Source organism: Bombyx mori, chromosome 21 (genome assembly GCF_030269925.1).
Source record: "Bombyx mori chromosome 21, ASM3026992v2".
Classification (NCBI taxonomy): Eukaryota; Metazoa; Arthropoda; class Insecta; order Lepidoptera; family Bombycidae; genus Bombyx; species Bombyx mori.
Window position 1 is genome coordinate 3,010,806 of NC_085127.1, and position 23,569 is coordinate 3,034,374.

A 23,569-nucleotide genomic window follows, 5' to 3' on the forward strand; every position below is an offset into this window, starting at 1 on the left:
CAGTTAAATTAAAATATGTTTATTTTTTGAGATACCAGTTGACGTGTGTATTCTGAATTAGCAATCTTACAATTTTATAGGATTGTGGGCTCAGGGAACAATATTCTTATCTATAGTAGAATTATTTTGTCGCTGCAGTTTGGGTCATAAAAAATCGAAGCGGTGAAGCGAGTATTTCCCTCTCTCTTCCACTCACGAGCCTTATGGACGGACATAGTGAAGCGCATTATTGATGTCGATAAGCGCTATCGATAGTGTATTTAGTTTTGTAATTTTGTGGGTTAGTGATAAAAATGAAAGAAAAAATCACTGATCGAACATTTACACCACATATCGCCGCAGCAAGTTAACGAGAACGGCAGAAATTAACACTTTGTAACTTTTCGGGATTTATTCTTATTTCAGTGAAATTTTTTAACACATTGTTGATAACAACACGTCAAAATATTATTATGAATAAATTCTGCCGTTTTGATACAAAACAAAGGAGTAGCCATTGTGTCACTAAAGATATTCAGAGAACGAATGCATAAAAACACATTTCTCTTCAACATAATGTACTATAACTTGCAGGTAATTAAAAATGACTCATAACATAACAATGTCTCACCACTCTTCGTATACCACCCCGCCGCCGTGTACCTGCCTTCGATGATTCATTTGTTTTTATTGATAAAGGCGTTGCGCCCGCGCAACATGCTCACCGCCCTAGCCGGGCTATGTTTTATGACCCAAACTGCAGCGACAAAATAATTCTACTATAATAGCAACAGCACACGTTTCTAGCGTCACACACAGCTCGATTATAATTGGTTGCGAAAAATTGTACAATAATACCAATATAAATAATGCTAATAACAAAATACAGATACAATAATTTCACGAATCGACATCCTCAGCATTGCAGATGCGTGAACAGATATTAAATTGGAGCAGTGTTGTAGATGTCTATCGGCTCCAGAAACCACTTAACACCAGGTGAGCTGTGAGCTTGTCCACCCATCTAAGCAATAAAAAAAATCTAGTATCTCATGGTGCGCGACGACATAACGAAATCTATGAGCATCGGTAATCACCTAATAATTGGCCGGGAGCTAATTTAACCGCCTAGAAGAGGAAAAGCACTAATCCATGCACCAATATCTCGATTATTCTTCCAATTTCCATGTAACTGATCCTTGTTCTTGTTATCTCACATCATACAGTTATCCGAAAGCTTTTGAATAGAGATTAGCCTGAATTCTGAATATAATTTCACTAATAACATAAGTAAACTTGGACGATGAGAAGTCGTGAGCCGGCTTAGCCTAAATTTATTCAGTACAGCATGCACAATCCTGTGATGATGTAGACAAGTGAAGTTATGTCCGTTTTTTGTGTTATTTGGTATGTAATTTTTTAATGAATTATTGTTTGTTTTGTGATATATACTGTGAATGCTCTTGAATATCGATTTATATGATGGGATTGTTGATAATTTTCTTGGTCTAAGCGATCCCGACTATAGTATTGTATAATTAGGTGTGCTTGATCTATCCGATAACTGAGTTACCATTTTTATAATGTCCAACAACTTTCACGATGAAGATATGATGGTTTAATGTCGTGTAATAAAAATCAAACTCACAAATTTTTTTAATACATAAATACCTAATAACTGGTTGTACGAAAAATGTGTAAACCTAAAAAAGAAAACAACCTCAGTCGAATTAGGATAAAAACGATTTTTGCAAAATGTATACATATATAAATATATATGTACTGCCGGTGTCGAGAGATAGATCCCACCTCTTCATTATCGCAATATTTTACTTCCAGCTTGGTGATCCTATTATTGGCATGCGGACACAACGCGATACACAGAAGACAGAAGCGATATCTGTTGTTCACGAAGGACACTCAGTGGGGGGTAAAATATTATATTAAACTATACTGTAATGTTCTTGTTCAAACGTGGCTTTTGGAGAGTACTTAATGGTAGGCAGCGGCTCTGTCCCTGATATTCCTGACGTCCATGGGCGACGATAACCAGTCAACATCAGGTGGGCCGTATGTTCATCCGCCTACCAGAGCAATAAAGTTTTTTTTCCGCTGTGTCTATCCTGGAACATGGACACAATCAAATAGTAATTTTTCTTCACGCTGGTGTCATGAACATGACTATGAGAACCACCGAAGTATGGGAGCGTCGTTCTCTGAGTAGTAAATCAATAAATTGTGGTCGCCAAGAAAATATGCTTTCGTACATAAAGGGTGAAACACTCGTCTTTTAATACAACAAGCAATCTGACCCAACGTCCTTAGGTGATATTTCACATTGTGCTATTTAGGTATTCTAATAAGCATTTCAGAGCAAGTAGGCTTTGGGCTCATTTTTTGTTTTAAATGTTTTACTAAATAAAGTGAGTGAACGTGATTATGATTCTCCGACTATTACATTATTGCTGGAGTCCATAAACATCTCAATTTCAATACCGTAACCCAACTAAAGATCGAAATCTTAATTGAAATTTTACAATTTTCATATTTGAAATATTTCTTTGCAATAAAGAGGTTTTTAATAATAAAATTATCAGCCTAAGCACAGTATTAATTGATATTGCAGTATTACTTGAAATTAGTTTATTAACTTAGAATTCCAGATCATTTGGAGCTACCGAATCTACACTGAGATTCTACGTCATGTCTTTAATACCGTATTTGTTGAGTACTCAGAGATAGTCATAGGCACCACACGCCATTCAAGCAAAATTTCTCTCCTTTATCTAATACCGATCCGTCCATCCATATTGAGCTACTGGAGAACATTTCTCAAACATACTAATAGGTTAAAGAATTAACCATCTTTCTTGTTATTGCCACAGCGCTGTGACATGCATTCGATTCTCCCAACAAGCTTTGTATATATAGTTCAGTGGTCAATTGTCAGTAACCAGTGTCAGCTCGCAACATATACGAACAGTACAAATGTTTTCATTACTACTTTATAATATAAAAATACAGTTCGCTCTTATAATGTTGATCACGTCAATGCGGTTGATGAAAATAAAATTCTCGGAATCATAACTGTTGCTCTGATGCTTGAGGGCGGAAAAATAGATAAAAAATGGTAATTCAAAACAGATTACATCCAATTTTATTTTTCATTTGAATTTCAATGTAATTTCATAAATTTCATAATGAAATTAGATATAAGGTTTTTTAAGCAACAGTAACAGTTTATAAATGATGGAATAGTACATCAAGACTATCAAGACAAGGCTAAGCCATAGGAACACAAATTATGTATTTTGTGGATGGTTGAACACGCCTACGATCCTTTTATTACTACGAGCTTTTATTAAATGGTTTTAAATAATTTCAGGTTTTCGTTACCCTGTCAATACCCCTTCACCCGGAAACAACGGTCAGCGTCGCATGGTTCTTCGAAGCTAATTACTACAATGTTGACAATTCCACCTATTTCGAACCGCTCTTAGGAGATATAAATGTAAGTTTCACATACCGAAAATGGAAGTCTATAGCGTTTCATTGCTTCACTACAGAATTGAACTGGATCCAACCCATGTTTTGCCTTAAGGGCTTACAATATATCGCACTACGAAAACAAACGAAGGCCACTACAGACTGATCTGAACTGACAAATTTAAATTCTAAAAAAAACTCTCTCTCTCTCTTCTTGCCTCAGCAAAAAAACAAAATTCTATATTCACTCTGAAATATTCTATTCTGCAAAAATTTGTAGATTTTCAAATAAAATACCAATAAGAAACCATCTTTTAAAGCTCAATTAGATTTATGATGGTGCTCTTGTTGTATCGGTTTTTTTGCCTACCTATGCTAGTAGCCTCGAGGGATTATAAGCTTCACCAAACGTATAGGCGAGTTAGCGGCGAATTCGCTAAAACTAGCCCTAGGAAGGACAGTGATTCACTAAGTGTATCTAGTATGATTTTTTCCAATACAGGCGAAAATCATTATTGCTTGGAAGCGTCGAATGAGATTTCTGTATTACTTTATGAAAAAAACAATAATTTATCAATTGCAGATCGCAAGGAGCCGTAACGAACGTAATGCCGATTTGATGAGTGATTTCACGAGGCGCAGACTTTATTTCCTCATTGAAAGAGTACTGGAACAGTGAGTATTGTGGAATTATTAATTGGTCGTTTTACTGCCACAGTCATTAAAAATAATAGTTACTGCATTGGCTTTCTGTCCACATAGCAGGTGAAATTGGCTTGCCAGTCTCAATTAATGACCATCTCCTTAAAATCTATTTACTTTGAGAAATCACTCCAGTGTTTAGATGCATACGGTCGGATTTCAATCGAATTTACACATTTCAAAACATAATGCATTATCTGTACAACCAGTTTTACGATAGGTATCTATATCTTTAAATGAGTGTTAGTTCAACGCACGATATTCATCCATAATAATTGAAATCTTAAAATTTAGATTCATTAAATCTATTTTCTCATATTTCTATCAATAATCTATAAAAAAAAAGTTTTTTAAATGTTACGTTTTTTAATTGATAATGGTACTTATCTATTCTTAAATATATTTAATGTATTATTTTATCAAATCAAAATACAGTTTAGCTTAGTAAAACTATAGAACAAATTGAGTTGATCTATAAAGAGAAACAACATTTAAAGCTATTGCTTCATCACTTTTTATGTTTTTTTTATTTCAATATTCAAAAATGCTTTATTATTTCTAATGTTTTATTAGTCAAATTTCCATCTATGTCATCTTTATAACATATTAACCTCTTTTAAGATAAATCGTATAGAAGTTACATATATAATAGGTATATCTAATAATTGTGGTTTAACATGAGACACCAAGAAATGTATACTAATCCATGTGACACCAGAACAGAATATAAATCCTCGAACCGATTTCAGAAATTGTAATAATAAAACTAATATATGGCTACCCAAACTTGAGCTCTACCCGTTTATAAGACCATTTAATTTCACAGACACGACTACAGTGGACGGGCGTGCTTATTGAGGGTCATTTGTGAGAACGGAACTTCCAATCTGTTGCATAGCGGTGTTTTAGGAGATATACTGCATTTGATACTAACGTGAGTTCTTTTCGTATAATTGAAAAATCGAACAGTGACTGGGTGGTCAAACGAGCCTTCGCAGAGTACTCAACAATGGGCAGTGACTTGGCTATACCCTTAGAATTGCTGGCAATATGAGCGATGATAACCATTCACCATGAGGTGTTCAATTTGCTCGTCTGCCTACAAAGACAATAAAGAAATGCAGATATTTACTACTACCAGTAATTTTTACTGGTGGTAGGACCTCTTGTTAGTCCGCACGGATAGGTACCACCACCCTGCCTATTTCTGCCGTGAAGCAGTAATACGTTTCGGTTTGAAGGGCAGGGTAGCCGTGGTATACTTGAAACCTTAGAACTTATATCTCAAGGTGGGTGACGCATTTACGTTGTAGATGTCTATGAGCTCCAGTAACCACATAACACCAGGTGGGCTGTGAGCTCGTCCACCCATCTAAGCAATAAAAAAAATTACAAAATTAGACCTTTATCGGACTACGTGCCCTTACAAAATCAATACTATATAGGACATATTCTTATTTCTAACGCGAAATAGTCGTGATTTGTACAATGATTCTCATTCCTAATGGTCTATTTCACAGTCCTTCCACATCTATGGCCGAAGACAATCTACCCGACTGTTACTATGAAGCCGAATATTATGGTTTGGATGATCGTTGCGAAAAATACACGGAATCGTGCCCATCTAGTCCTTTAGAAGTGATCACGACATTTATTGACCGATTAATATAATAATTTTATTCGTAAGTTGTTTTAGCTGTAAACAAAATTTTAATGCGTGTTTTGGATTTTGCTAAGTGTCATCAATGTACGCTTTCTAGTAATTGGACTATGCTTTTAAAAATAAAACATTGAGATGTAGTCAAATGTGTTATTATACAAATGATTTAAAAGCTTGTTTTTATGTCGATAATATTCATTGTTGTATTGTACCGAAAAGTGTTATAATTAGATTGATTTTTAAGCTATTGCATAGCTTTTATCGCGGGCTTTGATCACGGCGACCGAATCAAGAAATTCCGTAACGATAAATAATAAAACCTAATACCCCACTCATGTATGTAGCTCGCGTTCAACACATTCACACGTTGCGCTTGTGTAGTGTTTGTGAATAAGCGCACGGCGCACTGCAGGCGCATCATGAAAAGTCTGCTCATCTCTCTCTCGCGCGGTCTAGCTTATGAGTGTGAAGGGGACAGTTAAGGTTTTGCTTTTATTAATGTTTATAAATATAGCGCGGTCTCATTTTATTATTGTTTTCATATTAGATTATTATTGTCTGATTATAATTGCATAAGTTGATAAAAAATGCTATGCAATAGCTTTACCGCGGCAGTCCCCGAGTGCCACATGTGTTTTTTTTTTGTATGATATGGTTCTTTCATGTCCTCTTTGTTACCACACTACCCGTTACACACCAAAGAACAATTCATCCATATTAACTAGAACATTTGCGTTCGCCCACGATGCGTTCTAAAAGATCAGGGCACTGGGTACCATTAGACTCTAAAATAAACCGCTATTTTCGAACACTATTTGCACCAACGCTGTTTTTTTTTATTTTTTTATCACTTAGATGGGTGGACGAGCTCACAGCCCACCTGGGGTTAAGTGTTTATTGGAGCCCATAGACATCTACAACGTAAATGCCGCCACCCACCTTGAGATATAAATTCTAAATTCTCAGTATAGTTACAACGGCTGCCCCACCCTTCAAACCGAAACGAATTACTGCTTCACGGCAGCAATAGGCAGGGCGGTGGCATCTACCCGCGCGAACTCACAAGAGGTCCTACCACCAGTAATTATGTCTATGTCATTCTTTAAAGAGATTCGAAGAGTCCTCCGGCTATTGTCGATGTCCGTGATTAGCGGTGATAAGATTGATTGTAAGAGTATCTGTCTGCTATACCACATTTTAAAGTCAACCATCGTTGACAACGTCCAATTTGGAAAACGCCAACTGTTCACAATTTCAGAGCGCCATCCCCGAACAATTAAAGTTTACTAGTTAAACTGAAAGTTAATTAATTCACAGAATGAACCGTGAACAATCTGCGGAGCCAACAACAGACTGTCTCAACTTTGATAATGTAGACATGACAAAACCACGAACTCGAATAAATTAGAGATATGAATTTCGAAAAATGCATTATATAAAATATGAAATGAATTAAACTATTCTTTTTTATCCAGTTCAATAAGATAGATAATCTTACTTTCTACCAGATGCTAAGTGATTATAAAAGTACACGGACATCACAAGTCTCAATACAATTTATTCGGTGCCTTCTTACATACGCAAAAAATATTTTCACTTTTAAATCAAAACCATAAAGTTATTAATTTCTATTTCTTCATTGTAGAAGTTAGTCGTGACCACATGTAAAATCTTCTTGCTACTAATTAACATTGCATAGTGGCCACACCACAAAAGGTTTAATTGATTAGCCAATCATAGTTTAAAAAGTATTAAAGCATACAATTTACTATTTATTATACAATATGTTAATTAAGTGTACTTTTTTTAATTTGAATTCAGTAACAGTAGCACTGCTGAGAAAAATATACAGAGGAAATGTGAAATGCGAAGAATGCAGCGGTGACAGAGTTAAAAAAATGCCTTAAGTTAAATCAAAAGAGTTATAAAATTAATTTATAGTTAGAATTGTGGAACTAAATTACAATTAAATAGACTTTAAGTGCCGTTTCTTTGTTACACAAGGCAAAACTCGCAGTTTTTTTTAAAAATAAATAAACAAATACAATTAGAACTAATCAACATTATATACATAGATTCATAATAATATATACACACTGTTTGTGTGGAATTGTGGAACACCTTGTATAAAATAAAAATATGTGTGTGTGTGTGTGTGTGCAAGTCACACACGGTAGAAGTGAAACTTATATAATATATAAATAATCGCAAGGGTCAACCAGTCCGCAGTGCAATAGAGGAGCCTCACCCTGGGGAAGCTGCCTGCATGATCACGGTATCCCTACGGCAGGTAAGTATCATATAGCCAGAGAAATACGAGAACGTCTATCAACTGTGTTACATCTCATCAACGCGATTCAGGAATTGTTGAATTTACGTCCAGCGACATGTTGTGTTGATAACAAACTAAATAGAAATAAAAGTATCTCAGAGCGCTCTGAGAGCCACGACAGCGTGCATGGACGTCAAAAATACACTGATGAAGTCGGGGACGCGAAATCGTGTGGAGCGCTTCGTGATTTGTCAGCGCCGCTCGGAGCCGCTTCGGCAAGCCAATCGCGGCACACTTATTTTTTCGTTTCGTTTCATTTCGTTTCATCGAGTTTGAAATCACAACGATTCTAAAGAAGTTTTCCTTCAAAAATTTACGAACTATGTATAAATTCTAAAGGGTAAATAGAGCGAGCGGGCGTGGTCTTTTTCAAATGCTTCTTCCATCCAACGGCCGGAACTGGAAGTCGCTGGTCGTTGCTTTTCATGTCTCGATGTTCGATGCTATTGACAGCCGAACTTTGACGTATGAACAATACTATTATTTAATGGGTTTGTATCACAATTTTCAGTATTAACTAGCTTCCGATCTTCCTATAGTAAATCTGTACTAGGGAAGATTTTTTGATGATTATTGGAACGGGAAGGTTAAAATAGGAAAAAGGCCTTTTAATAATGTACACGAATTATATTAGAGTGTGTCTCTCTGTGATCTACACATAACTTTAGAGCGGTGCTTAATTGATTGATTGACAATGCTCATATCGCCAATTTAGGGATAATGGAATTTCGAGAAAAAATTCCTAGAATACTCTTGACTGACCAAGTGGAGCTTAGTAGGTTTTTTTAATGGAAAATTCGTGTTGTTAGGCTAAATAGCCTTTGTTTTAAAAATAAATCGACTATATAATGTTTATAGACTTAGTATCAGATAGTAAATGGATATGTGCAATCCTTATACCGCTCGGTCGATTTAGTTATAGGACCTACAGGCGGGGTAATGTCCGATAAAAGCCATAAGTCTATAACTTGGTCTTCACTCAGCGTTGTGACCGTTGTAACAGGGTATACGCCCAATTACATTCATTTCTCGGTATTAAGGAGTGCTGGTCGGACGAAATAAAACTACCAAACGTGCAATGAAATACATACCACAGTATATATCATTAAAGTCACATATCATTAAATAATAATAAATAAATATATATACTAACAATCACGCCACGTTAACTGGTCCCATGATAAGTTCGTAAAGAACTTGTGTTACAGGTACCAGATAACGGAAATAAATGTAAGATTTTTATTATACACATACATATATTTAATATACATCCATAACCCTGGAAAATACATTTATATTTATCATACAAATATCTTCCCTTGGCGGGATTCGAACCCGCGACCTCCTTGTGTAGTGACCATGTCACTTACCACTACACCAGACGGTGGACATATAACCTCATCGACTGACAAAAATTCATTTCTCCTGTGCATTTCTTGTTCGTCACAGAATTCTCTAGAAACCCGTACACTTTCGATCAAAATTGAATCGCCATAGTTATAGATCGTACATTGTATTATACGAAACAAGACAAAGACAGATCAATTTTGAAATATTGAATATGCTTAAATCTTTAAAACTGCGCAACGGATTTTGATGCGGTTTTTTAATAGATAGAGTGATTGAAGAGGAAGGTTTATATGTATAATAATATCCATTAAATAGTGGAGAAATCAGGGTCGCTAGTATACGTATATATTGATAACGCTGAAACAGCTTTTTAAGTAAACCGGTAATTTTTTTATATTGATAACTAGCTGTCCCGGAAGACTTCGTAGTGCCTCAATCAATAAATAAAAGACCTAAACTTTTGTATAAAATAAACTTAAAACAAACAAAAGGAATCCGTCCGACGGTGGACACATCAAAGGAAAAACAAAATTGTTATTTTTATTCAATTCCGAGCATTTTAATATTTATCTACCTTTTAAACCTTCTCTGGACTTCCACAAATAATTCAAGACCGGTCCAGCCGTTCTCGAGTTTTAGCCAGACTAACGAACAGCAACTCATTTTTATGTATATAGATGCCGAATTTACAGCTTTTTAAGTAAGCCGCAAAAAAAATATTTTACATCAACAAAACCATTATAAAAACCAGACATTTTGCATAAAACGCTGCGAATAATATTGTCGATGTCGAGGTTTTTAACTTCCATTGATATTGCACTGCACAGCACTATTTTAATGAGTCGTTTTACGTTCGATTGGATGAACCGCATTGACTAATAATTTCTTTAGTGATTACTAAATTCATTGTTTGTTGACCGTTTCAATCGATTGCGCATAATCGAACCCTACTACGCGTGTTTCGGAATAGTCCGTTCTGCTAAAAAGATGAGGTCAGAAATGTATACTAGAAAATGTTTTACAAAACCTATTGTGAGTCCGCGCGGGTAGGTACCACCGCCCTGCCTATTTCTGCCGTGAAGCATTAATGCGTTTCGGTTTGAAGGGTGGGGCAGCCGTTGTAACTATATTTGAGACCTTAGAACTTATATCTCAAGGTGGGTGGCGCATTTACGTCGTAGATGTCTATGGGCTCCAGTAACTACTTAACACAAGGTGGGCTGTGAGCTCGTCCACCCATATAGCAATAAAAAAAAAATACTTTCTTCACTAGTTTACAGCGGTTATCTGATACAATCATATACTGGCAATAGTTCCAATCCTAATTTGCCAAGTATGTAATGTGAATATACTGAAAAAATTGAAGAATCAGTGACAGATACGACTTCTCCTAATGAATTAATTACTTACACATGTTCACGAATGGCTTTTCGGTTGAAGAATAACATCGTGTAACAAAAATCTTACCCGCAAACATTAAATTTTGCGTAATTACTGGTGGTAAAGCGTCTAATGAGCCCGCGTGGGTAGGTACAACCACACTGCCTATTTCTACCGCGGAGCAGTAAGCTTCCGATTTGAACGGCGGGGCTGCTGTTGTACAATGAAACTGAGGCATACTCATGCGTCACAGTAAGTGGCGGCAATGACGTTGTTGATGTCAAATAGCCCTTTAACATCAGGTGGACTATCAGCTGGTTCACTCGACCACACCACAAAAAGTCGTAACGCCCATTCGTTACTTCCGCTTCTATTATAAAAACAACTTACTTACTTTACTGGTGGTAGGACCTTCTTTGAGTTCGCATGGGTAGGTACCACCACCCGGCCTATTTCTACCGTGAAAGCAGTAATCCGTTTCGGTTTATATGGGGTAGCCTTTGTAATAATACTGAGAACTCATATCTCAAGCTCCTTAGCGGCATTTACGTTGTAATGTCTTTGGGCTCCGGTAACCACTTAACACCAGGTGGGCTTTGAGCTCATCCATCCATATATGCAATAAAATATCGAAAAACTCCTAACAAGTCTCCAGGTCCCCAATCCCTGGGTCCTAACAGATTTACATATATGAAGACCAAATACTGAAGAATTTACCGAAAAATACTTGTTAAAAAATCAACAAATTCCGCTACAAATCTTTCAGGTAACATAAATAGGGATTAGGAAAATAAAGGTACAAGGTGCGGGGTCAGAGCTGCGTTTGACATCTGAAGGAAAATGTCCCGAATGAATAAGAGGGCTGCTTGTGGAACATTCACAATGAAATAATTCCTGTCGCTTTTTTTAGTTTCTTTAACAGACTTCACACTGTTGTGTTGTAGCCCATCTATGTCTAATACATTCTTCGGGATCATCTTCTTCGACCCGTGTCCACCCAAAGCTGAGTATAGATCTCTTAAAATCCACTCCATTCTTTTCGGCCTCTTACTTCCATCCAGTCCGCATTCAGCCCCTGCCAGCTATTTTGACCAGGTCATCGGTTCACTTCATTGGTTGTCTGCCTTCGCGATCATGATTATATTTAATTAGCGTACCGGTTTTAAAATTTCCACACCGCCCCCAGTCCTCTATTTGGTGGGTTGCTTTTGAAAACTCTGAGGTCAGGATTATGCCCTGCTTGGTGTTCATTGATTACTGCAGTCTTATTTATTTATTTCCTAACTAAAACTGATAGCCTTAAGATGCCATTTCAGCGCAATCCTAAAAACTAGGTGAGCTCACAGGACTCAAACCCGACGACGATGCTAATACTAACCCTAGCAATAGCAGTGCTTCGCAGAATCTTCGGAAACGCGACCTACTGAGAAGATCCGGCGAGAAACTCAGTTGGCTGTGTCTATGGGTTAATTTACTCGCCGAGACCTTCGTCGCTAGCGACGGGTTTGACCAGAACGATGACGGGAACTGGAGTCCATATAGAAAACACAAACGTGTACGTCATCACCTTGGGAGACGAGGGCTAAGAGCTAGTACATGCGGGCACAACATACACCTCACTTACAGAAAATTCACTAGAGAAGTCTCCATAATGTGCAAGACCTTATTGTCGAGTAAATTCCACCTGTTGGAACGAAAACGTTGAACAAGAAGCGACAAGACGACATTCACACAAAAAAAATGTATGTTGTTTTTGACGTTTTAGTGTAGTATTTTTTTTTTCCTACCTAAACTAATAATAGCCTTAAGAGGCTATGTCAGCGTAATGGGGCGAGTAGGTAAGCTCACGGGGCTCAAACCGGGAGTGTTGCTAACACTGGCTCTAGTAAGAGCAATGCTTCGCAGAATCTACCACCGGACCGAAAACACGACCCACTGAGAAAATCCAGCGAGAAACTAAGTGGGTATTTTGAAGGCAATGAGATATAACAATTAAGCGCTTTATTATAATAATAATATGCTCTTATGTACAACGAGAGCATATAATAAAGCGCTCGAGAAGTACAACGCCATCTATTGCTAGACAGCTGAAATTATAGTAGAGATGCGTAGAATGTTCTCGATAATTCTAGGTGCTACTAGATCTTACGATATTCGTTCGACTATTCGGCGATAGATGGCGTTACTCTTACCGGCATATCAATATGTATATAAATAGTTCATAGGCCGGATTAATACATGGACAACTTTTTAACCTTCTTAAATGATATTACCCGACAAACGCCGGGTATGCCTGCTATAATAAATCCGACAGTGCGTTCGCTAGTTCATAACTTTACGTACAAACGAATCTACAAATCGACTCGCTGTTTATAGACCACTGAGCTTCACAGCCTAATCTAGTGGGAAAATGCAACATGTTTCATTCCTTATTTGACTGCAACACAGATTTTATTACTTGCAGTATCCTATTTAAACTTTCATTTAACTATTTAATTGCTTATTAGGAATTACTACTGAAATACTAATTCTAAGTGATTTATGACTAATATTCAGAAATCTATATATATTAATACGTGAAGCAAAAACGTTGTATCCCTTTTTACGTAAATTTCGCGGACGGAGGAGTATGAAATTTTCCACACTTATAGAGAATATAGAGAAGAAGCGCACAATGCTAATATATTTTTTTAAATAATGCATAAAATATACATTAAATCAATAAAGAAAACATTACACACACTACCATGTATTTGACACACAAACGCATTTATTACGCATATATTTATTTATTGTCAAACTTTTGTTCTTGACGTCTGTGGTCAAATTGAGAATAGATTAAATATTGGTTGGTCTTTATTAATATTTTTCTATAGTGTAGTCTTGGCGTTGAAAATACAATCATAATAGTGTACAAACTTACAATTCCAATAAATTATAGTCGAATTTCGACTACTGCGGGACCACTAGTATAATGAAATATTTTAAATCTATTATAGCTCTTTCTGAAACTCGTTTTTAGCGAATGTAAAAATTGATAAAGGCATATTTGTTTAACAAATAAATGGAAAATTTCTCTACTATATCTAACAACAGATTTATGAGTGCTCGTGACCTGTAATATATGTGGTCACTTTCAATTTGTTCTGGGACAATTATCGCCTCAAAAAGCTCATTTCGCAGTAGCCATGCTTGTTCGCACATAACTGTTGTTCAAATATAAGGCATACGACCATTAGTAGTGCACCTTTTGCTGTTTTTATCTTCACTGTGTATTTTTACATATTTAACATGGGCCAACGAGCTTCCGGTGCAGCAGATATTAAGTGGTTATCGAAGTCGGACATCACTGCTTAAATATCGCCACTCACCTTGAGATAAAAGGTCGAAATTCAATGGTATTGTACAACGGTACCCAGCCCATGAATTTCGGCTAATTCGCGGCTCAAATAGGCAGTAAGGTAGTTTCTGCTCGTGTATATTATACGACTTACTACAAGAAATAGCGGTAGGCAACGGCTTGGCTCTACCCCTGGTATTGCTGAAGTGCATGGGTGACGGTAACCACTCACCATCAGGTGGGCTGTGTGCTCATCTGCCTACAAAGGCAATAAAAAAAGAAAAGAAGACTCCTATTTCAACTTCCTCTTTTCCATCTTCTATTTAGTCACTAATTTAGAAACTGGAAAGTATTCTAAATGTTCATAGGGAAAAAATTCTCTTTCCCGGCAAAAAAAGTATGAAATGTTGGATACAGCTGCAAATTTCATAAAAGAAACAGCTTCGCTAACCTTTCTCAGAAATTGGTAATAACAGAACGCAGCAATGACTATTATAAACAGAGATAGCGTCGTTAAATCATCTCACTGCCTCTTTGGCACCTAATGATAGTAATGTCATAGCTTAATATCTACTCGATTGATTTTAACTAAATTTTCCACACACAATTACGTTTAATTCCTCTGGGAGGACATAAAAATCTTATATTAAAATTATGTACCACAAATAAACTCTACAATAACGCAGACATCAACCTAACTTTCTTACGAAAGGTCTCTCTTCCTTACTTTCTTCTTACTTCTTGACTTTCTTCCTACTATTCTTAACTTCCTTCTTTTTTTTTTTTTTTTTTCCTATACTGATAGCCTTGAGAGGCTATTTCAGCTTCACCCTAACGTTTGTAGGTGAGCTCGCGGTTCTCAACCGGAGAGTTGCTAACACTGACCCTAGCAAGAGCAGTGCTTCGCAGAATCTACCACCGGATCGGAAACGCGACCCACTGAGAAGATCCGGCGAGAGGCGGCAGGTTCGACGAGGACGGTGACCGGTGCTTGTGGTGCCTAAAAGCACCGTTAATGGATCGGGAGGATCCGTAATGACGTGCTTTGGGCGACGTCGACGGTTTACCATTCGGTCTACTGGGTCGGGTATGTAATTTCCAGCGGCTACGATGAGAGGGTTCTCATGTCGTGCCGCCTTCTCAAAATGGCGCAGCGATGCCGACTGTAGATACTTACTAAGAGAGTCGAGCTCCAGGTCATCGTGGAGATCCACATTCCTAAGGAACCATGGCGCTCCGACGGCTATCCTGCAGAATCGTGATTGAATTATCTTACGAAAAATACACCCGTCAAACATATCGCAGCTGTCTTAAGCTTAATAGAAAAGTAGAATGCTTCGCAGTAGTAATAGGTGGCTATACGTCTATTAGTCTCCGCTAAGAAATATAGTCGCACATCAATTTAGCGTGTAACCGATAATTTTGTACAGTACTACACCGAGTCAGGGGAGTCGGGTCAGCCTTCAGTAAAGTCAGTCAAAGTGTACAAACACAATCGATGTTTGCCAGCTCTATATTGTTCAGTGAAAATGCAGTGCATCAAGATATTGTTTTCCATGTGAGTATTTCTTTGGTGAAATGGTTCTAGTACTCGTGTATTGGGTTTGGGCTTTATGTTTTTAGCACGAATCGTTTTTTTTTTTTTAAAACATGAATGTATTGAAAATGACGAGGCATCCGTAATGAAAAGAAATCTCGTCAATACATAATTTTCTTTATGGTTTTTTTTTCGTCGATTTTTATATTATTTTTTATACAATTTAATCAGTGTTTATATTTACTTGTTGATGTTTTTTGTTGAAACTATTTGCTGTATTTGTTCCTAATGACAAAGAAATTTATTTATAACCATATATAGGTTAAGTTTCGTTATTGTTCAAAGAGCATTTAAAACTATTGAATTAAAACTTTAAGATTTGTAAAAGCTACAAATAAGAATGCTGTTGTTATAATATATGCTATGATGACTACAATATGAAGCGACCGTCAAATTATCTGCTCATGTGATGATGGCTACGACGGTATAATGGCTTGCAACCCTAACCACTATTGGGGTGAAAGTTTTATTACTAGCTTTGAAAATATTTCTCTGTCTTGCAATATTTGTTATTGTCTTGTATTCATAGACAATCTTGGCTTGGCAAATGTGGTATTTGCCTATCTAATTTTTTTTCAAATAAATTAATGTGTGTTTTTTCAACAGGAGCTTTTTAATCACGTATACCTTCGCTAGTACGAAACAAAAAAGATCCTTGGTATTTCCTCCAACGAGTCTTTACGGGGTAAGCGAAAAATGCTTAAACTATTTTTTTAATCGTTTTAGCCATTCTACTTATTACTAGCCGTATTACTTACTTATTAACCTAATTTATAGTTGCCACGGCTTCCCCGAGTTCATTTGTAGTACAAAAACAATGATACGTAAATTGAATGATAAAAAATACACATGTAATATCAAATTTACGTAACTATCTGTCCTATAATCTGTTTCTACAAATATCCATTGCTATGCTGCTGTATGAGAAATAGATAGATCCATCTACAAACTTTCGCTAGGATTATAACTTTTTTTATCATTATCGTGTATTACCACATTAGTATGCCACTTTCTAGGGAGTTCATTATATACGCCAGGAAACCTAAATATAATATTTCTGAGATGAATAGCCTTCATACCTTCCAACGAAGATCTCTGTGGCATATGTTGAGGCGTTGTGGAGATAAGTTCTAATAAATAAATAGAAAATTTTGATGGCAGAAATATTGGATTATTTTTTTTTGCCCTTGTAGGCAGACGAGCATATGGCACACTTAATGGTGAATGTTCACCGTCACCCATGGACTTCAGCAATGCCAGAGGCAGAGCCAAACCGCTACCTACCTACCTATTCTGAGGTTGTCCTCGAGCACTCTGTTCTACGTATTTTGTTTTTTTTTTGTTTTCAGACGTTCCTCGCGATAGCCGTCCCCATTGACATTCCAGACAAAAACGTGTTTGTCTCTTACAACTTTGAATCGAATTACAGCGTTTTAACGAACATCACGGAAATAGATGAAGTGTTATTCCCTAATTTACCGGTAAGTACATTTTTTTTACCCAAATACCGTAATGTTTTTTTTTGCCTAGATGTGTGGACGAGCTCACAGCCCACCTGGTGTTAAGTGGTTACTGGAACCCATAGACATCTACAACGTGCGCCAAACACCTTGAGATATAAGTTCTAAGGTCTCAGTATAGTTACAACGGCTGTCCCACCCTTCAAACCGAAACGCATTACTGCTTCATGGCAGATATAGGCGGGGCGGTGGTACTTACCCGTGCGGACTCACAAGAGGTACTACCACCAGTAAAAGATGACCTACCACGTTGTTAAGTTGTCTCAAGTTCAGCGATAGTATATGAGGACTGTTTCTTACAGAAGATGAGAGGCTGAAGTTTTTAATGTCTATATTTATTATGCACTAAATCGTGACAATTACACAGATAGGCAATTAATAGATAATTGTACCCATTTAAGGTGGTGAGTTCGAGACAGAGTCGTAGTGTCACAAGAGAACTCGCATACACCGTTCTAGAAACCAGATTCAAAGAGTAAGTTAATAATTAATTGACCAAAGCTAACTTTGAAACATCACTATTGCAAGGAGCAAGGTAGATATAATTTGAGAAGCGTAGATATTATGTTTTGTTTATATTTGCATTTACCTGTTTGTTTTATCTTTTCGTAGGGTACGTGATGTTACAGGGCAGTAATACGTATAATAAATCGGGAAAGTGTGAATTCAAAAGTGAAATTTTGATTTCCTTTTTTTTTATTGCTTAGATAGGTGGACGAGCCCACCTGGTATTAAGTGGTTTCTGGAGCCCATAGACATCTACAACGTAAATGCACCACCCACTTTGAGATATAAGCTCTAAGGTCTCAGTATAGTTACAACAGCTGCTCCACCTTTCAAACCGAAACGCATTACTGCTTCACGGTAGAAATAGGCGAGGTGGTGGTACCTACGCGTGCGGACTCACAAGAGGTACTACCACCTGTAAAATAAGTCCTACCACGTTGTTAAGTTGTTAAGCTGTCTCAAGTTCCGTGATAGTATACGAGCGATAATATATGAGGACTGTTTCTTATTGCTCGGAGCATATAGATATCCCAGCGCGAACACCGCAATCTACTTGGAGACCTGGCATCGAAAGCTAATTTATTAAAGGCTTAAATGAATGAAGAACTTGATAATAATCATAGATTGATCACAGTTTAACCGATTTATTTCTTACCATTTCAGACACGGTATGAACGGCAGGGAATGCATGCTGAGAAACATATGCGAAGCCGCTGAAACTCCTCTACACCATAACGGGTTATTAGGGCACATTATGCATATTGTGTTCACGTGAGTAGTATTCTTTACCATTCGCGAAGCAGTTGCTCTTGAGTTGCTAGGTCTCCTTCGAAGGCGCTTGGGTAGCTGTTAGCAAATCCCGCCCCTTCTGGCTGAGCCTTTACTCGCCCACCTATCCTGGTGAAACTGGAAAGGCCTCCAGGCCACCAGTGATACTTCAATGATTAAAAAAAAAGTTTTTTTTTATCTAGAGAATAATTCGAATTTAAGAAAGTACATTTTAATTTAAATAAATCGTGAATATACGTGCTATTATTTAGAAAAACGAATGAGTTTTGAAATCATACATTTCTACGAGTATTCAGTGATGTTAATTTTGCAACAGGTAGCTATCGTGGAGCAGAAGATTTTGTACAGATGCCTGTATCTCACTAGCAATATTTTCAAAATATCTTTGCTTGTATACAAGTTCCAAATATATACATACAATTACAATATAATATATACGTATATAAGTTTGCTTATAATATATACATTGGGAACGTCGCTCTATAAAGCAAATTCGCCAATTCGGTGGACGGTCTTCCCTTTAACGATTCCCCCAAACTGAGATTTGGATATCTCCCAAATATCTTCTGTTCTGTTATAGCTAGCCCACTACAAACCTTCCTCCCGACCCACTAACGGTGCTATTAGGTACATCAAGCACCGGTCATCGTGCTCGTCGAACCCGTCGCTTACGACGAAGGGCTCGACGAGCATATTAGCCCACAGATACAGCCCACTGAGTTTCTCGCCGGATCTTCTCAGTGGGTCGCGATTCCGATCCGGTGGTAGATTCTGCGAAGCATGGCTCTGCTAGGGTTCGTTTTAGCAACGTCGTCAGGTTTGAGCCCCGTCAGCTCACCTACTAGTTAAGGTTACGCTGAAATATCCTCTCAAGGCTATCAGCTAGAAAAAAAAAACAATTCGTTCGTTGACACACTCTCAATTCCAGGCCATCAGCATCGAAAGATGAAGGTCTAGACGACGTGTACTATGAAGCCGAAGCGGCCGGTCAGAGAGGTGACTGCGACAGATATCTGGACGACTGCCCCCTCAGTCTCTTTGACATGATCACTAGACTCGTGGAAATACATTCATGAAGTAAAATGTAATATTGACTAAGGCATTAAACAAAGTACCTACAACATTAATTCTTTATTTGTTACCTTCACTTTAACTGCTGTAGATAGAGACGAACTCACGAGTGACTGTGTAAATTCGTGTAGAGTATCCGTGTAGTATTTTAGTAGTAGTAGTGTATGTGAGACGTTAGTTCCCGGCTCGGTAGTTTGTTTTAGCCGGTTATCGTCGCGACACACACACTGGGTCTGGACAAACCAATCGATCCCTGGTCGGGGATGGCTACGGAACTTGCCCAGCAAGGTATCCTAGATCCCCGATGTACGTCTAGGATTCAACAAGTTGTGTAAATGCACATACGCACCTGGGACTGCCACACGGAGCTCCTGGACGCGTGCACTGTTCTAGAATCACTAGGCCTTGTTAATGTAATATAATTTAACTTCACCCGCGGTCGTCGATTTCGGTTAAGTTTAAAATGTTCTAGATTCGGTTGCGTGTTGCTCGGCTCCCGTTCGTAATCGATGTGTGTGTGCATGCGATATAGCTTCGCTGTCATTTGATGGATCCGAACGTGGAGATCGATTGGCGTTGTAAAATGTCAGATTTAAAATTTGCCGCGAAGACGGCACATACCGCCCACCAAAATACAAGTTATTGGATTTTCCACTAAGTTAAATGATAAAATGAAAACTAAAGAAATTACTAAAGAAACCTACATCTAAATTAAATTAAAGACAATACAATTTTAATAATTTTAGAATTTTAGTTAATCAGAATAAATAGGTAGGGGAGCTAACTTCGTTAATGGCCTAGTGTAGAATTTGCCATTGGCTGTACGGACAGTGGCAATACGAACCACGCCATCAGGGCTGGCGTGAAGCTTGGAGACACGAGCTAAAGGCCAGTGCAACGGCATTGTACTTTCACTCTTAATCAGTACAACAGAACCATCATTCAAAGTTTCGCCCCTTTCGTTCCACTTTGCTCTCTGAGTTAGGGAATGCAGATACTCGGACTTCCAGCGTTGCCAGAAATGCCGCTGGAAACGTTGAATCAATTGCCAGCGATTCAATCTAGACATCTGATCATCCAACAAGTTAGAATCTGGAACGGCGGTAAGTGGTTCCAGAACCAAGAAATGTCCCGGCGTTAAAACGTTGAAATCGTTAGGATCTGAACTCAAAGAGCAAAGCGGCCGAGAATTTAGCAAAGCTTCGATTTGAACGAAAAGTGTTGTTAACTCTTCGAACGTTAAAGTTTGATTACCTATAATACGATGTAAGTGAGTTTTAGCTGCTTTAATTTGTATTTCCCATACACCTCCGAAATGTGTAGCAGAAGGGGGATTGAATTTAAATTCAATGTTTTGAGACTCAGAAGCAGAATGCATATAAAGATTAAGGATCTTCTGAGCTCCAATAAAATTCGTACCACAATCGGAGTGTATAACATTCACCCTACCGCGTCTCCCAACAAAACGGCGCAGGGCAGCAATAAAGGCTTCGGACGAGAGCTCACTAACCACTTCCAAATGAACTGCTTTGGTACTAAAACATACGAATAGGCACAAATAGGCCTTACCGATTTTGGCACCGCGATGCTTACCGAGTTTGATTTGGAATGGACCTGCGTAGTCCACACCAACAATAGAGAATGGTTTGACTTGATTCACACGAGAAGCCGGCAAGTCACTCATGAATGGTTCCAATAATTTCGGATTAGTTTTATAACACGAAACACATTTTGACAAGCAATGACGAATAGCACGTTTAGAATAGAATACCCAAAACAGCTGCATCAAAAGATATTGTGTCGTTCCCAACCCAGGATGACAATTCTCTTTGTGAATTGCTCGATGATCATGTATGTGAACCTAGAATGACGCGGCAACAGAGCAGGATGCTTATGACTAAACTCAAGACCAGAACGAGACAAACGGCCGCCCACCCTGACAACTCCTTGGTCGTCCAGGAATGGATTGAGTTTTCTCCACGGTTTGGGTAATGGTATACCATTCTCGAGCTTACGAATATCATCCTGAAAGTTGAGAAATTGAATTCGCTTGGTAATCGTCATCAGGGCCTCATGAAGTTCTGCACGACCTAAAAAGGTACCCGGAACACGTGTCTGTTTTTTGTTAACATTTCTGATAAAACGAAGACAATAACCAATAATACGTTGAACCTTACGAATTGATGAAAACCTTTCGAGCAAAGAATCGATAAAGTTAGGTTCATCATTCACGACCAACGAAAAACAGCGTTCCTCGGCAAGCATATCAGTCTCGTTCACCTCGAGACCGGAATTTGAAGGCCATGAAGATGAAGGTTGCCGAAGCCAGTTCGGTCCCGCCCACCATAACTCACTCTGGAGTAGGTCGCTCGGACACATACCGCGGGAAGCTATGTCCGCAGGATTTTCATTAGAGCGCACGTGATTCCAGTGAGTTTCGGGGACAGTTTCTTGGATATGACTAACCCTATTAGCAACAAATGTTTTCCAACGCGAGGAATGGCCACGAATCCCTGACAGAGTTACCGTTGAATCTGACCAAGCAAATGTATCAGAAAGCGGAAGTAACGGTACATACACTTCTTTTACGAATTTGAGCAGGTCAGCGAGCAGAACCGCAGCGCAGAGCTCTAGTCTCGGCAATGAAACTCTCTTAATTGGGGCCACGCGAGACTTAGCATATAAAAGGATACTCCTATGACCATTATGTAAGTAGTCCAGCATGAAGTCCGAATACTGCTGATGAAGGTTTGGACTTGAAAGAAGTCTTCGTTCCAATGAATGGAATCTTCGCAATGTATTTTCACGCGAACCCGGAAACTGTAACTCCCCATTCCTCTGCCTAAACGGCAAAGAAACGATGTACCTTCCAGATGTACCTCGAGCGTGGGTTTCAGTGAAAAGTTTCTCACATTGCTGCTGGTCCGGCGTTAGAACTGATGATTTAGGTATGACCTCCAACTCCCACAGTCTCCTCAATTCCTCATTGAGAGGAGTATCGTGTTCTCTTAGAAAAAAAGAATTTGAGTGTTTTGTCTCATCCCTGCATTTGACACTTCCCATCAGGATCCATCCGAAGATGGTGTTCAAGGCTGAGGGTTCATGAGGACTACCTGAAATATTTCCGGGCAGTAACAACGTTGAAAACATTTCAGCACCGATAAGCAGATCTATTGGTCCAGGCTTATTATAATTCGGATCAGCGAGTCGCAAATTACGTAGGTGTTCGCATGAAGAAAGATCAAGACGAGCAGAGGGCATTTGTGCACAAATAGATGGTAAGATGAGAGCCGTTAAATTAAATAAATTCTTTTGATGAACTCCGAGTTGAAGCTCCACCATTCCAGTCACTGACGTCGACGATTGCCCCAAGCCACAAACATTTCGCAAAGTTTGCTTAGGCTTTAAGCCCAATCGTTCCATAGCTTGATTAGAAATGAAATGTGATTGACTACCAGGGTCGATGAGTGCGCGAAGAGTATGAAAGTGACCAGATGAGTCGCGCACTTCAACGTTAGCAGTAGCCAGCAGAACTACAGAGCTACCATTCATGTTTGTAAAAGCCTGCGTTTGTGGCTCTTGACTAGAAGAAGATAGTGGCAGTCGATTAATCGATACATGACTCTTGGCTACGTCCTCGCGGCCGGTGTCACACAAATCTCGATGGAGAAGCGTGTGATGGTTCTGTCTACAAATTTTACATCTGAAGATAGATTTACAATTTTTTAATTGATGCGAGGCGCGTAAGCAATTGAAACACCATCGATGAAGCTTCGCATGATTGTATCTATCATCTACCGATTTTTGTGAAAATGATTCGCAAGAGACTATAGTGTGCTCACCGTCACAGTACGAG

At 38.2% G+C, this 23,569-nt stretch overlaps 3 protein-coding genes across 5 annotated transcripts in view; 2 read left to right on the plus strand and 1 right to left on the minus strand.

Moving 5' to 3' along the window:
• The window catches only part of LOC101743257 (uncharacterized), a 35,106-nt gene that overhangs the window by 9,143 nt on the left and 2,394 nt on the right, over positions 1-23,569 (minus strand). The window contains exon 2 of one of the 3 annotated variants that reach the window (XM_012689923.4): positions 20,063-20,250. The exons of 1 other annotated variant lie outside the window; for it this stretch is intronic. The gene's annotated coding sequence lies outside the window, so the exon portion shown is untranslated. Of the gene's footprint in view, positions 1-20,058; positions 20,251-23,569 lie in introns of all 3 variants that reach the window. One more of the 3 variants, XM_062674632.1, reaches the window with a different exon arrangement.
• On the plus strand, positions 1,235-5,967 carry LOC105841556 (uncharacterized). The gene is made up of 6 exons (XM_038018493.2): positions 1,235-1,386; positions 1,819-1,909; positions 3,365-3,490; positions 4,049-4,140; positions 4,994-5,101; positions 5,688-5,967. Exons 1-6 carry the CDS (start codon positions 1,364-1,366, stop codon positions 5,836-5,838), a joined length of 591 nt encoding a protein of 196 aa, XP_037874421.1. The 5' UTR covers positions 1,235-1,363; the 3' UTR covers positions 5,839-5,967.
• LOC101745998 (uncharacterized) lies at positions 15,624-19,765 on the plus strand. Its single transcript, XM_038018494.2, has 6 exons — positions 15,624-15,787; positions 16,433-16,511; positions 17,176-17,307; positions 17,748-17,821; positions 18,517-18,624; positions 19,571-19,765. Exons 1-6 carry the CDS (start codon positions 15,759-15,761, stop codon positions 19,716-19,718), a joined length of 570 nt encoding a protein of 189 aa, XP_037874422.1. The 5' UTR covers positions 15,624-15,758; the 3' UTR covers positions 19,719-19,765.

Bases quoted from the DNA above. Each gene is read 5' to 3' on its own strand.
- LOC105841556 (XM_038018493.2), top strand. From the start codon at position 1,364: ATGTCCGTTTTTTGTGTTATTTG. The intron at 1,387-1,818 runs GTATGTAATTTT...TTTTACTTCCAG, and splicing joins TCCGTTTTTTGTGTTATTTG to CTTGGTGATCCTATTATTGG. The intron at 5,102-5,687 runs GTGAGTTCTTTT...TCTATTTCACAG, and splicing joins ATACTGCATTTGATACTAAC to TCCTTCCACATCTATGGCCG.
- LOC101745998 (XM_038018494.2), top strand. From the start codon at position 15,759: ATGCAGTGCATCAAGATATTGTTTTCCAT. The intron at 17,822-18,516 runs GTAAGTTAATAA...TTACCATTTCAG, and splicing joins CTAGAAACCAGATTCAAAGA to ACACGGTATGAACGGCAGGG. The intron at 18,625-19,570 runs GTGAGTAGTATT...TCTCAATTCCAG, and splicing joins ATTATGCATATTGTGTTCAC to GCCATCAGCATCGAAAGATG.